At 40.9% G+C, this 16,560-nt stretch overlaps 1 protein-coding gene across 2 annotated transcripts in view; it reads left to right on the top strand.

Moving 5' to 3' along the window:
• Positions 1–13,118, top strand: part of plin1 (perilipin 1) — a 32,019-nt gene extending 18,901 nt beyond the window's left edge. For both annotated transcript variants that reach the window (XM_021598342.2, XM_021598341.2), the window contains exon 9: positions 11,860–13,118. In XM_021598342.2, the coding sequence (XP_021454017.1) occupies positions 11,860–12,183 (324 nt within the window). In that variant the 3' untranslated portion in view covers positions 12,184–13,118. The remainder of the gene's footprint in view (positions 1–11,859) is intronic.
• Positions 13,119–16,560: the final 3,442 nt, after the last annotated feature.

Genomic DNA, 16,560 nt, shown 5'->3' with positions numbered 1-16,560 from the left:
TCTTCACAACGCTGTCTGTGTGGGTGGACCAATTCAGTATTTCCGTGATGTGTACGCCGAGGAACTTAACTTACTACCCTCTCCACTACTGTCCCATCGATGTGGATAGGGGGTGCTCCCTCTGCTGTTTCCTGAAGTCCACAATCGTCTCCTTTGTTTTGTTGACATTGAGTGAGGTTATTTTCCTGACACCACACTCCAAGGGCCCTCACCTCCTTCCTGTAGGCCGTCTCGCCATTGTTGGTAATCAAGTCTATCACTGTAGTGTCGTCCGCAAACTTGATTATTGAGTTGGAGGCGTGCGTGGCCACGCAGTCGTGGGTGAACAGGGAGTACAGGTGAGGGCTCAGAACGCATCCTTGTGGGGCCCCAGTGTTGAGGATCAGCGGGGTGGAGATGTTACCTACCCTCACCACCTGGGGGCGGCCCGTCAGGAAGTCCAGTACCCAGTTGCACAGGGCAGGGTCGAGACCCAGGGTCTCGAGCTTGATGACGAGTTTGGAGGGTACTATGGTGTTAAATGCTGAGCTGGGCAATTTATGCTAGACTAAAAGGACTGCCAAACTTCTGACTTCAACTGTGTGTGTGTGTGTGTGTGTATGTGTGTGTGTATACTGTACGCTGGATTTATTCAAACTACCAGCATTATTTATACAGTGCCTTGCGAAAGTATTTGGCCCCATTGAACTTTGTGACCTTTTGCCACATTTCAGGCTTCAAACATAAAGATATAAAACTGTATTTTTTTGTGAAGAATCAACAACAAGTGGGACACAATCATGAAGTGGAACAACATTTATTGGATATTTAAAACTTTTTTTAACAAATCAAAAACTGAAAAAATGGGCGTGCAAAATTATTCAGCCCCTTTACTTTCAGTGCAGCAAACTCTCTCCAGAAGTTCAGTGAGGATCTCTGAATGATCCAATGTTGACCTAAATGACTAATGATGATAAATACAATCCACCTGTGTGTAATCAAGTCTCCGTATAAATGCACCTGCACTGTGATAGTCTCAGAGGTCCGTTAAAAGCGCAGAGTGCATCATGAAGAACAAGGAATACACCAGGCAGGTCCGAGATACTGTTGTGAAGAATTTTAAAGCCGGATTTGGATACAAAAAGATTTCCCAAGCTTTAAACATCCCAAGGAGCACTGTTCAAGCGATAATATTGAAATGGAAGGAGTATCAGACCACTGCAAATCTACCAAGACCTGGCCGTCCCTCTAAACTTTCAGCTCATACAAGGAGAAGACTGATCAGAGATGCAGCCAAGAGGCCCATGATCACTCTGGATGAACTGCAGAGATCTACAGCTGAGGTGGGAGACTCTGTCCATAGGACAACAATCAGTCGTGTATTGCACAAATCTGGCCTTTATGGAAGAGTGGCAAGAAGAAAGCCATTTCTTAAAGATATCCATAAAAAGTGTCGTTTAAAGTTTGCCACAAGCCACCTGGGAGACACACCAAACATGTGGAAGAAGGTGCTCTGGTCAGATGAAACCAAAATTGAACTTTTTGGCAACAATGCAAAACGTTATGTTTGGTGTAAAAGCAACACAGCTCATCACACTGAACACACCATCCCCACTATCAAACATGGTGGTGGCAGCATCATGGTTTGGGCCTGCTTTTCTTCAGCAGGGACAGGGAAGATGGTTAAAATTGATGGGAAGATGGATGGAGCCAAATACAGGACCATTCTGGAAGAAAACCTGATGGAGTCTGCAAAAGACCTGCGACTCGGACGGAGATTTGTCTTCCAACAAGACAATGATCCAAAACATAAAGCAAAATCTACAATGGAATGGTTCAAAAATAAACATATCCAGGTGTTAGAATGGCCAAGTCAAAGTCCAGACCTGGATCCAATCGAGAATCTGTGGAAAGAACTGAAAACTGCTGTTCACAAATGCTCTCCATCCAACCTCACTGAGCTCGAGCTGTTTTACAAGGAGGAATGGGAAAAAATTTCATTCTCTCGATGTGCAAAACTGATAGAGGCATACCCCAAGCGACTTACAGCTGTAATCGCAGCAAAAGGTGGCGCTACAAAGTATTAACTTAAGGGGGCTGAATAATTTTGCACGCCCAGTTTTTCAGTTTTTGATTTGTTAAAAAAGTTTGAAATATCCAATAAATGTCATTCCACTTCATGATTGTGTCCCACTTGTTGTTGATTCTTCACAAAAAAATACAGTTGTATATCTTTATGTTTGAAGCCTAAAATGTGGCAAAAGGTTGCGAAGTTCAAGGGGGCCACACTTTCGCAAGGCACTGTATTAAAGTGGAACTTCACCTGCTGATTTAGCCTTGTTTTTGGCTTGCTCCTCAAGAAATGCTGGCGGCCATGGCAGAAGTGAAATGTGAGCTGGCTTGGGGGTGTGGTTTGATTTGGGTGTGTCCTTTGCACCACCAAGACACATCCATCTGTCAACCATGCTCACAGTTGTTTTACCCCCACTTAATCACAACAAACAAACCTCCTACAGATTGAGTTCAAAAACTATTGGCAGATGTCCAGTGACGCGAGCCTACCAGATGGGTAAATGCATTTTACGCTCGCTTCGAGGCAAGCAACACTGAAGCATGCCTGAGAGCACCAGTTGTTCCAGATGACTGTGTTGTCTCACTCTCCGTAGCCAATGTGAGAAAGACCTTTTTAAAACAGGTCAACATTCACAAAGCCGCGGGGCCAGATGGCTAACCAGGACTGTACTCAAAGCATGCGCTGCCCAACTGGCAAGTGTCTACACTGACATTTTCAACCTCTCCCTGACCTAGTCTGTAATACCTACATGTTTCAAACAGACTACTGTAGTCCCTGTGCCCAAGAAAGCGAAAGTAACCTTCCTAAATGATTATCACCCAGTAGCACTCACGTCAGTAGCCATTAAGTGCTTTCGAAGGCTGGTCATGGCTCACATCAACACCATAATGCCGGAAACCCTAGAGCCTCTCCAATTCGCATAACGCCCCAACAGATCCACAGATGAAACATTCTCAATCGCACTCCAAACTGGCCTTTCCCACATGGACAAAAGGAACACCTATGTGAAAATGCTATTCATTAACTACAGGTCAGTGTTCAACACCATAGAGCCCACGGCTCAACACTAAGCTAAGGACCCTGGGACTAAACACCTCCCTCTGCAACTGGATACTGGACTTCCTGATGGGCTACCCCCAGGTGGTAAGGGTAGGCAACAACACATCTGCCACGCTGATCCTCAACACTGAGGCCCCTCAGGGGTGCGTGCTTAGTCCCCTCCTGTACTCCCTGTTCACCCACGACTGCGTGGCCAGGCATGACTCCAATACCACCATTTAGTTTGCTGACGACACAACAGCGGTAGGCCTGATCACCAACAATGATGAGTCTATAGGGAGGAGGTCCGAGATCTGTCAGTGTGATGCCAGGACAACTACCTCTCCTTCAATGTGAGCAGGACAAAGGAGCTGGTCGTGGACTATAGGAAAAGGATGGCTGAACAGTCAGGGAAGGTAATTAACATCGACAGGTGGAGAGTTTCAAGTTCCTTGGTGTCCACGTCACCAACAATTATCATGGTCCAAACACACCAAGACAGTCATGAGGGCACGACAACACCTTTTCCCCCTCAGGAGACTAAAAAGATTTGGCTTAGGTCCCTAGATCCTCAAAGTTCTACAGCTGCACCATCAAGAGCATCCTGACCAGTTGCATCACCGCCTGGTATGGCAACTGCTTGTTATCTGACCGTAAGGCTCTACAGAGGGTAGTACATACGCCCCAGTTCATCACTGGGGCCAAGCTTCCTGCCATACCTGGCCTATTTATTAGGCGGTGTCAGAGGAAGGTCCCAAAAATGGTCAGACTCCAGTCACCCAAGTCATAGACTGTTCTCTCTGCTACCGCACGGCAAGTGGTACTGGAGCATGTGACAAATAATATTTGAATAGGTCAGTAGCCTGTAAAGTAATATAAGAATAATGCAATTGCTGAATTTATGTAGTTAAGAATATCTAAGTGTTTTGATAACTTTCAAATTTTGTAACAGGTCCATGTAGAATAAACAACCCTTATCATAATACCATAGAAGTAGTGTTCTGCTAATATCACAGTGTGCACCTTTCACTTTTCATTGTCATTCCCAGCCAATACACATACCGTGTCTATCAGCATTTTGTCTGGTGGTAATGGGACTACCTTGAGAAACATGTCAGAGTGGTCATCCTGTGTGGTGTCCCGTATATAACAGGAGTTCTCTGATTCTGCTGTAGAATATACAGGGTTATTCCCTCCCCATATGTACTGATATCATTCAATTTTAAAAAAAAGACAGTACAAGTAAAAGTTTTGTCTAGTAAAAATGTAATGCTGAGTGCCAGGTCTCTCTCCAAGCCAGTCTGGACTTCATCACATCTTGCAAATCTCCATGTGCTGGCTCCATACATGTTTCTGTGAACACATACACATAGTCACTGTTCTATTACCAATGGCAGTTAGGAGAGGTAATCTCTCATGCAAACAGGTATTATGTTGAAGTTTGAACAGATCAGATAACATCTGCCCAATTATGGTCACCCCATCAAACAACCGAGGCTGGTGTCTCGCAAAAACATCTACAATCCTCTCCATCTGTAGAAATAGCTAGTTAAGGCCGAGTTCATCAGTGACACATGGAATGAAAAGGGTGTTACAAATACTGGACTTTTTTTCCGTGCTGTATTATTAGTAATAGACTTCAGTCCCACATTGTGGATGTGTTGAGTGCCACATCTCTCTCCATTCAGAGATGTCAGTATCATGCCTGTCTGTTGGTCATGACTCCATCACATCACCTTGCAAGTGCTGACTCCATAGACCCATCTGTGAACACATACAGTCACTCTCTTCTATTACCAGTGATGTCTGACAAACGAACATATACTATGTTGATGTTTGAACAGGTCAGACTAAACCTTCCTAATTCTAGTCTCCCCATCGACGACCGTTGGTAAGCAGTCGAGGTGGGGCTAGAGGTAAGGTATTTGCCAGCGCCCCATTGATGGGCATGGCTTCGTAGATCAGCTCCTGGCCCCTCCATCAAATATACTGGTCGTTCACACACACAAACAGACAGAGACCACAGATTACATGATCAATGGTGGTTATGATTAGCATGGTGAAACTAACCTGATCACTACATTCACCTTTCTATTTCACTTAAGATATCATGATATGTGAAGTGAAATAGAATGGTAAATGAAGAGGTCAGGCCGGTTCCAACAGGCTAGGTTATGAAGGTGAATTGGAACAACTTGAAACTGTTTTAACTTTTGACCATGTCAAATGTTACCAACCTGATTTCAAGTGTCCTCCCTGTTCCATTTATAGGATTGCTCAAAGCAAGGGCATGTCTGCGTGATGCTGAGATATCATGATATGGGGAGGGAATACTCTGTTTCATGATCGGCTGTAAACTGGACATCTCTTGAACAACTGCAGCAGGAAATCTTCATAATCAATGTACTTCCTCATCTTATGAGTTGGTGCTGACTGGGGGTGCCTGTGACAGGTGATACAATAGATAGCCAAGTGGTAAATTGCATTTTGTTATAAAGAAATAACAAAGCTTTTTGATAATACACTTCACAACCAAAATGACTCTACTACTTGTATCAGCTTGACTGGATAATTCATTAAATTGCTAGTTTATCAAACTGGGTATTTTTTTATACACTTTCACGTATCACACATTACCGTTGTTGATGAAGCCATCCGTGTCATCAGGGTAGTAACTCAATTTGATGCTCTACAGATGTAGACTGACTGTGGCCTCAGATTGGATTAGATTCAGGCCAGTGACGCTGTTACAGTTTGTTGCTCCTATTTCACTGTATTCTTCAGCCTCAGACATGAGTTATTTACCACCATAGGTGCATCCAATTATTTAGTTTTGCCTTTGAATGTACCGAATACACTTGTACGAGCTACGAACAAATTAGTAAAATCCGACATGTAGGAAAACGTTAGCTAGCCATCTATCTAGCCTGCCTCGCTAGCATTATCAAATGATAACGTTACATAACCAGCAATATATAGACAATACATAAACTTGTATGAGCAATGACCTAACTATGTTGTAATGAGGTAGCTAGCTAGCCTGCCTCGCTAGCTAACGTTAGCTAGCCTGCCTTGCTTTATCAAAAGATCGATAACCAAACACAACCAGCAATAGCGTTATCAAACACATCCAACCTGATTTCAGTTGCTTCTTCATTAATGAGATAAAGGCATGCTGTGTTCAATAAGGAAGGGGGAAATTCCATTGTCTGAGAAAATTGATCAGCTGTGGCTTGGGAAATGTGCTATAAAGATAAGCATGGAGAAAATACCCATTTACCTTCTGTGACTTTGCCAATGGCTCTTGTTAGGAATTTGATGTATAATGACTAAACAATATCTACATTTAAATAGAACTATAATTAATTGACCTCTACCCTGTTTTACAATATCTGATTAATAATGTGAATTCATAAGGAAGGGATTGTGTAGCATGAAACAGGGGGTAATTAAACATAAATACCATTCCAGCTAGGTTGGGGGAGGAATGGATTGTGGTTTTAGGTTAACAATCCTTTCTGCTTACTTATGGTTGAACCGACTCAACTTAGCTCTGGGATGTTTAGATAAGGCAGTGAGTGTTTTCCTAGGTTTTCCATTATCTGGTGCTGTCTTCTGAATAGTGATAGATGAAGGTGAGATTTCAGAAGTTAATCTTGATAAGTGTGTGTCTGGAGTGAGCGAGCTAGGGGGTTGGAATAAACTTTTGAACCTGCTTTGTCCTGGTCGATAGGAGAAAGGACATTTTATAACCTGACGTCATATTTTGTATATAAACTGTTGTTCGTGGTTTCATGGCAGCGAGCTCCGAGAATAAATACTATTATCTAATTTTGATAAGACTGGTCTCTGTCTATTTAATGCAAATAGGAATCTTACAAATTCTTATAAAATGTGATTTAATGTGATTTAATTAATGCACACATATAGGAATTATGAAATTCCCATGACAGCCCTCTAAATCTGTGGAGCAAACAGGTGACTAAACTCAACATGAACTTAGAACTAGATGCTTTGTTAGAACTTGTTAGAACTACAGTTAGAACTAGATGCTTTGTGTCAGCTGTGGGACAAAAAAAGTACAACCAAGTTCATTTATTTTTTATTAAAGACCGCATTTATCCAATCCAAATAGGTACCATGTGCCAGACCAGTTTGTCAGTGACTGTCATATTTTATCATGCCTTTACTGGGTATACATAGGGTCATAATTCTTTAGAAATTTCAGATGAGGAAAGACTAGACCTTGATGTACAATGCCTTCAGAAAGTATTCAGACAAACAAAGCGGTGTAATGGGTTCACACTCAAAAATATATTGCATAAAGCTTACTTCATTATCCAATGCGTACACAGACGTTTTGGCTTTACAGCCACATTCAGTGTGTACAATTGTATTTAATTCAAAGCAGCATTTGTAAAGAACAACAGATGAGCAGCAGATGGTTCTAATCAGGGATACCACTCATCTGCCAATCAGGGACCCGGCCCCTCTGGTTTACCTGTATGCAAATTAGTCACAAAAAGATACAGAATTATAGGGTATGGGAGCAGGCACGAAAGGGCAACTCGCAAATCAATCGCCAAGGGGTGTCTGCTCACCTAAATACGTCACATCAATTCATGAGAGAGCCCACCACAAAGGACATCAGACAAAGCCATTCATAAATATGTGGGGCTAACTCATAAACAATGTGCAAAACCTGATGTGGAAAGTGTTCTTGTATAAATGTGGCTTAACCTCTCTAGGGTAGGGGGCAGCATTCGGAATTTTGGATGAAAAGCATGCCCAAATTAAACTGCCTGCTACTCGGGCCCAGAAGATATGATTTGCATATAACTGGTAGATTTTGATAGAAAACACTAAAGTATCCAAAACTGTTAAAATAGTGTCTGTGAGTATAACAGAACTGATTTAGCAGGCAAGAACCTGAGAAAAATCCATTCAGGAAGTAGTTTTTTGGGGGGGTTTGTAGTTTTCTATTCAATGCCATTACTGTATCCATTGACTTAGGACTCCATTTGCGGTTCCTATGCCTTCCACTAGATGTCTCCAGTCTTTAGAAATTGTTTCAGGCTTGTATTCTTATAAATGAGGGAGTAAGACCAGTCTGAACGAGTGGACCCTAACGTGACGCAGAGTTTTTTTCAGGCGCATGTGCATTTCTTGTTTACCTTTCATATTGACAACGTTATTGTCCGTTTGAAATATTATAGGTCATTTAGGTTAACCTTTCTGATCTCCCCATCCCGGATCCGGGTTCGTGAATACAGACTCAAGCTCATTACCATAACGCAACGTTAACTATTCATGAAAATCGCAAATGAAATGAAATAAATATGCTAGCTCTCAAGCTTAGCCTTTTGTTAACAACACTGTCATCTCAGATTTTCAAAATATGCTTCTCAACCATTGCAAAACAATCATTTGTGTAACAGTATTGATGGCTAACGTAGCATTTAGCATTAGCATTCAGCTGGCAACATTTACACAAAAAAACAGAAAAGCATTCAAAAAAATCATTTACCTTTGAAGAACTTCAGATGTTTTCATTGAGGAGACTCTCAGATAGCAAATGTTCAGTTTTTCCTGAAAGATTATTTGTTTAGGACAAATCGCTCCGTTTTCTGCGTCACGTTTAGCTATGAAAAAACCCCTGTATCCAGGATTGTGTAAATCTATCAGCAAGCTCATTAGCATAACACAACGTTAACTATTTATGAAAATCGCAAATGAAATGAAATAAATATGCCATCTCTCAAGCTTAGCCTTTTGTAAACAACACTGTCATCTCAGATTTTCAAAATATGCTTCTCAACCATAGGAAAACAATCATTTGTGTAAAAGTAGCTAGCTAGAGTTAGCATTTCGCGTTAGCATTTAGCGTTAGCATTAGCGTTAGCATCCAGCACGCAACATTAACAAAAACATAAAAGCCTTCAAATAAAATCATTTACCTTTGAAGAACTTCTGATGTTTTCAATGAGGATACTCTCAGTTAGATAGCAGATGCTCAGTTTTTCCAAAAAGATTCCTTGTGTATTAGAAATAGCTCCGTTTTATACATCACATTTGGCTACCAAAAAAAATCCATAAATTCAGTCCTCAAAACGCAAACTTTTTTCCAAATTAACTCCATAATATCGACTGAAAACATGGCAAACGTTGTTTAGAATCAATCCTCAAGGTGTTTTTCACATATCTCTTCATTGATACATCGTTCTTGGAAACATGCTTTCTCTCCTGAATCCCAGGAGAAAATGACCGCACCTGAAGATTACGCACAAATTTAGACAAAGGACACCGGGCGGACCTCTGGAAAATGTAGTCTCTTATGGCCAATCTTCCAATGATATGCCTACAAATACGTCACAATGCTGCTAAGACCTTGGGCGAACGACAGAAAGTGTAGGCTCATTCCTTGCGCAATCACAGCCATATAAGGAGAGAATGGAAAACAGAGCTTCAGAAATTCTGCTAATTCCTGGGTGATGCATCATCTTGGTTTCGCCTGTAGAATGAGTTCTGGGGCACTTACAGACAAAATCTTTGCAGATTCTGAAACTTCAGAGTGTTTTCTTTCCAAAACTGTCAAGAATGCATAGTCGAGCATCTTTTCGTGACAAAATATCGCGCTTAAAACGGGAACGTTTTTTATCCAAAAATGAAATAGCGCCCCTAGAGCTCTAACTGGTTAAAAAACAACCTGAGGATTGAATATAAACATCGTTTGACATGTTTGTATTAACTTTACGGATACAATTTGGATGTTTTGACTGAGTTTGAGCCTGTGGATTACTAGAGAAAACGCGCTAACAAAACGGAGGTTTTTGGATATAAAGAGACTTCATTGAACAAAAGGAACATTTATTGAGTAAATTAATGTCTTCTGATTGCCACCATATGAAGATCAGCAAAGGTAAGGGATTAATTGTATCTCTATTTCTGAGTTTTGTAACGCTTCTGCTTGGCTGGTTACTGTTTGTAATAATTTGTCAACTGGGCTATGTTCTGGGCTAGGTGTGTTCTGGGCTAGGTATTCTTTCGCCGAAAAGCATTTTATAAATATGACACTGGTTGGTTTAACAAGAAGTTAATCTTTAAACCTATATAAAATATGTTTTGTTTTCTGAATTTTTATAATGAGCATTTCTGTAATTGAATTTGGCGCTCTGCAACCTCACTGGATGTTGGCCAGATGTCCCACATACCCTAGAGAGGTTAAAGGAAGAATGCGAAATCTTGTTCTTCGTTTAAAAGTGTGGAGATACAGAATTTAAGTTATATATCCACATCGCTTCTCTTTGGAGTAATTTGTTGTCATAGTCTGTGACACAGTCCCCTCTAGGTGGTGGGTGAACCTTTTTAGATCCCGACGCAACACAATTCATTAATAGAAAGATTTTTATTTTCTATAAAGTGTCTCGCAACTGGCAAGGTGTTATCTTGATGTCTAATAGTGGATATACGTTCTCCACGACGTCCTTTCAAGGCATGGGATATACATCTTATTACAAGAACACTAATATATAAATAAATAACTCCTTTAGTAGTGCAATTTATATATTTATCTCATAGGTCCTAGAAGTCTGAAGGCATGCAAAGTTGGAACATTTCCTTATGGTGCCATGAGGTACAATATCTACAGTGGAAGCATTATTTTATGAATGCCTCTTCTCTCTCCACATCTGATTTAACTAATATGTTTGATAGATTTCTTGATCGTTTATAGGTGAATAAAGGTGGATTATGGAAAACAGATTTTAAACACAAGGTCGAATATACAGTTGTGTTACTTAGCATACAGAATGTACAGTTTTGACTTAAATCATCTTGAAAATCTATGGCAAGATTTGACAATGGCTGTCTAGCAATGGTCAACAACCAACTTGACAGAGCTTGAAGAATTTTTTAAAAGAATTTGAAAATATTGTACAATCCAAGTCTACAAAGCTCTTAGACTTACTCAGAAAGACTCAGTTGTAATTGCTGCCAAAGGTGATTTTAACACATATTGACTCACTGTGAATACTTATGTAAATGAGATCTTACTGGTATTTCATTTTCAATACATTTATACAAATGTCTAAAAACGTGTTCACTTTGTCATTATGGGGTCTTGTGTGTAGATGGGTGAGAACAAATATTTAATCAATTTTCGATTCAGGCTGTAGCACAACAAAATGTAGAATAAGTCAAGGGGTTTGAATACTTTCTGAAGGCACTTTAAATTCAAATTCAGATTTGCCTGAAGGTGGTGAGATGCATTCTGGGTAATGTCGGCACATGAAAAGGCCTGCATTGTTCCCTTCATAGATCATACCAGAGTCTGTTTGGCTTCATTAGCCTATTTGTTCAAATAGCCTCCTAATGAAATATAATTAATCCATCAGAATGTCATTCCATTTCTCCTTGGCATCACACAGCTCCTGATTCCCTGAACAAACAGCAAGCAGATCTAACTGGAATTGTCCCACACAGAGGAAAAATCCTGCTGGTTTTTCTGGGAAAACACTGTCTGATATTCTAATTAGCTGCAGGCCCAGATGACACGTCTCAAATTAGCAATAGCAGGTTATTTTTGAAGAAGCCATTGTAGGGGGGGGGACACAGTCCTTGCCATGAATTCAACTAAGCCTGTGACACTCATTAAATCACCCCTGTAGTAGACAATAACCAAACAAGTAATGATTCAGATGAAAAGGATTAGAGCTAGTCCTAATTACTTGGATGAATTGCTATCATGGTATTGTTTTCTTTGGACACAGATTCCAGGGTTATACTCCTACAAGGATTCTGAGCCTGGCTGCAGTGCTGTGGATGAGGAGAACAGTGAGCCCAAGATCTCTGATGAGGCCCGGCTCCTCAAGCAAAGGGTCATGCTGCAGATCCCCCAACAGCAGAGGATGATACTGGGCCAGTCCTACACCTCTACCGTCACCCAGCGCATCCCACGGAGAGGAGAGATCGCCATGAGGTCCCGAAACTCCTCGTATACACACAATGTGCATTCCCGCAGCTACAGCCCCACTGCTAAATACGTTGTCACTGTGGAGCCCATTCAGAAGGATACAACTGAAATGGATGACTAACAGTGTCAACTAGAAGCAATTTAATATAAGCTTGCAACAATGCTGTGATTCAACTATTGCAACAGTATTTGTAGAGCTTTATGCAGTAACAGCAAGTGCAATCATGTATGTCGAAGGTCTACGAATGTAATACTTGTGTGTTTCTTTGTGATATGGCCAAAGCTTTGCTTGAAAGAAGGCCTCCTATTCTGTTGACAAATGCATAGCTAATAGACAAAGCAATGTCTGAAACAATGATTTATATATGCAGTAGATGGCTATTAGGAGGGGGCGTGTTGAAGCCACCGCACCTCCATCTTGGCAAAGATATTTTGGAAGTTATAGAAATGTATTTGTTAATGTCGACATAAATGTCTGCCGCGTTCAGTCTATTTCAGACAGCTTAAAGCATACTTTAACAATATGTCAGCTGAACATTAAAATGGCAAAACGTTTTCCATAAAGTATAATTTTGAGATTACGAATCATATTGTCCCCACTACAACAGAAAATACTTAAATACATGTCATTCTGTCCTTTAAACATTTCATTGAAGTAGATGTAGAATTCCATTAATTCCTATGGAGGACTGATGGCTTCAAAGCATCACAATGGCAAATACATAGCATCAGCAATCCAGGGTTTAAATAAATGATTGGCCAGAAACAATGTAAATATGTCTGTGCTCAATAGCTTTGCCTATAACATAGCTGAATCATTAAGAACAGACAGATCAATGAAGTGACGCTGATCCTGTCCACATCGAGCTCTGTCTCTCTGTCATTAGAGGGATTCATAAATTGGATTTGAGAAGAAACTCTAGGTACCATCTTTCCTTCTTACTGCCTGTCATGGGAAAATGTTGAACAAAAGACTGTCTTGAAGAAATAACCCACATTCTATCACGATGAGGGACATGCATGACGTTAAACCATTAAAAATATTCTTAAATGACACTTACATGACTGTTTCTTAATAGCAAAAAACGTATATACAGTGTTTTCAGAAAGTAATTCAGACCCATACTTTTTTCCACATTGCCTTTTGTTGCAGCCTTCTAAAATGTATTACATACTTTTCCCCCATTCAATCTACACAAAATATTTGACAATGTCAAAGAGAAAAACAGGTTTTTAGTAATTCTTGCACATTCATGAAAAATAAAAAACATGTTATTTACATAATTATTCAAGCTCTTTGCTGTGAGACTCGAAATTGAGTTCAAAAGCATCCTGTTTCCATTGATCATCCTTGAGATGTTTCTAGAACTTGATTGGAGTCCATCTGTGGTAAATTCAATTGATTGAACATGACTTGGAAAGGCACACACCTGTCTATATAGGTTCCACAGTTGACAGTGCATGTCAGAGCAAAAACCAAGCCATGAGGTCGAAGGAATTGTCCGTAGAGCTCCGAGACAGGATTGTGTCGAGGTACAGATCTGGGGAAGGGTACCAAAACATGTCTGCAGCATTGAAGGTCCCCAAGAACACAGTGGCCTCCATCATTCTTAAATGGAAGAAGATTGGAATCAACAAGACACTACCTAGAGCTGGCCATACTGAGCAATCGGGGGAAAGGGCGGTGACCAGGAACCAGTGGTGTAAAGTACTTAAGTACAAATAATTTAAAGTACTACTTATGTAGTTTTGGGGGGGGTATCTGTACTTCACTATTCATATTTTTCACAACTTTTGCTTTAACTTCCCTCCATTACTCAAGAAAATAATGTACTTCTTACTGACACCCAAAAGTACTTGTTACATTTTGACAGGAAAATGGTCTAATTCAAACACTTATCAAGATAACTTCCCTGGTCATCCCTACTGCTTTAGCGTACTCACTAAACACAAATGCTTTGTTTATAAATTATGTCTGACTGTTGGAGTGTGCCCCTGCTATTCGTCAATAAGAAAAAGAAAATTGTGCCGTCTGGTTTGCTTAATATAAGGAGTTTTAAATGATTTATACTTTTACTTTTAATACTTAAGTACATTTTAACAATTCCATTTACTTTTGATACATAAGTATATTTAAAACCAAATACTTTGACTTTTACTCACATAGTATTTTACAGGGTAACTCACTTTTACTTGAGTAATATCTATTACTGAATCTTTCATTTTAATCAAGTATGACAGTTGAGTATTATTTACACCACTGCCTAGAACCCAATAGTTACTCTGACAGAGCTCCAGAGTTCCTCTGTGGAGATTGTTGTATTTCTGGAAGGTTCTCCCATCTCTACAGCACCAAGAACACCATCCCAGCCGTGAAGCACGTGGGTGGCAGCATCATGCTGTGGGGGTGCTTTGCTGCAGGAGGGACTGGTGCACTTCACAAAATAGATGGCTTCATGAGGAGGACATTTATGTGGATATATTGAAGTCATATCTCAAGACATCAGTCAGGAAGTTAAAGCTTGGTCGCAAATTTGTCTTCCAAATTGACAATGACCCCAAGCAGACTTCCAAAGTTGTTGCAAAATGGCTTAAGGACAAAAAGTCAAGGTATTGGAGTGGCATTCACAATGCCCTGACCTCAATCCCATAGAAAATGTGTGGGCAGAACTGAAAAATCAGCAGGGAGGCCTACAAACCTGACTCAGTTACACCAGCTCTGTCAGAAGGAATGGGCCAAAATTCACCCAACTTATTGTGGGAAGCTTGTGGAAGGCTACCCAAAACATTTGACCCAAGTTAAGCAATTTAAAGGGAATGCTACCAAATACTAATTGAGTGTATGTAAACTTCTGACCCAAGGGAATGTGATGGAAGAAATTAAAGCTGAAATAAATCATTCTCTTTACTATAATTTTGACATTCACATTCTTAAGATAGTAGTGATCCTAACTGACCTAAGACAGGGAATTGTTACTAGGATTAAATGCCAGGAATTGTGTAAAACTGAGTTTAAATGTATTTGGCTAAGGTGTATGTAAACTTCTGACTTCAACCGTATGTATGGGGGATTGAAAATGATGCAGACAATTACATTGATTGAAATCACAATCTATCTGCAATATTGAAGCTGATAAATAAATAGGCCATACTTGGGATGATTCAACGGGCCTCCTAGTTTGGTACCCTCTGAGCCGGTTTGGGGCGTGATTGAATGCCCCCATACCATGTTATACTGAGTGACCGACTGAAAGAGAACGTACAGTTATGAATATAACTACTGTTCCCTGAAGAATAAAAACAAGTGTTTAGTGAGTCCGCGGGGTCAAAAGGTATTTCTGTCTAAAAAAAGGCCTTACTTGCCTTGAATTGGTGAGATGATTCAACGGTACAGTTACATTTGTTCCATCTGTCATGTTCTGCTCATTATTCTGTCTGGGTATGGCTGATATTTTCTAATTAACCTCAAACGTCCTCGGGACGCCTGGAACAATAGATCCAGATGACACAGAACCCTCACGGGTCCTCGTCCTAAAGGTGGATGATCTCTGGGAACTAGGGTTTTCTGGCCCAACAGGGAGCCACAAAAATCAACAACAGACCCTCCTAACAGACTCTCTCCACGGTGGTCTAAATCAGGTCCACCAGAGGAATGCATAGAGTAGGGTCTGTTCCCAATGGAGCGCCCACATCCCTTATTGAGAAGAACAGACGACAACACACGTTTTCTCTTGATGCATAAGATCTATGTCAGCCATGCTGAACCGGTGGCATGTCTGGGCCAGCACCAAGAGGTGCAGTCACCACTAGAGACAGAACCCTCCTGGAAAGTTGATCCGCACCCACGTTGAGAGATCTGCATAGATACGTCGCCTTGAGCGACAGGAAATGTGCACCACTCCATTTGAATAGATAATGGGCCAGGTCTAGGGGAGAGAGAAACCGCGTTCCTCACAGTGCTCCCCATCCCAGTAAAGATGTGTCTGTCGTAATCACCCTGCAGGACACTACTCGGACCATGAGAACCCTTTGCAAAAGCAGTCACGGGTCTCTCCAAGGAGCCAACACCCTTATCAACGAAGTTGATACCTTGAGCAGCCGATCACAGGTGCGAGATTCATCCAGACGAGTAGCAATCATCCAGCACTGAAAAGGATGCATCAACTGAAGTACCAGAGGCACCACAAGTATCATAGAGGCCATCAGACCCAAAAACCACAGGCGAAAATGAGTGCCCCAGCTGAAACTGTGCCAGACAGCAACCCCCTCTGTTGGGACAAAAATGCATCATTTGAATTGTGAACAACATGCCATAGGGCATGGTTGGAGATTCAAACTTGTCTGGTTAGCCGTTTTGAACTCATTCTTACCACTGGCAATCCTTCTCAAGCAAGAAAGCAGTGACTACACAAGCAGAGCAAAAAGTAGTTATCTTGTAGCAAACATAAAAAACGATACCAAGACACAGAACTTGCAACTCTAGGGGGATGAGTACTTT

The sequence above is a fragment of the Oncorhynchus mykiss genome, chromosome 1 (genome assembly GCF_013265735.2).
Source record: "Oncorhynchus mykiss isolate Arlee chromosome 1, USDA_OmykA_1.1, whole genome shotgun sequence".
NCBI classification, from domain to species: Eukaryota; Metazoa; Chordata; class Actinopteri; order Salmoniformes; family Salmonidae; genus Oncorhynchus; species Oncorhynchus mykiss.
The sequence above is the reverse complement of the archived record's forward strand: the minus strand, read 5'-3'. Positions and strand labels throughout refer to the sequence as shown.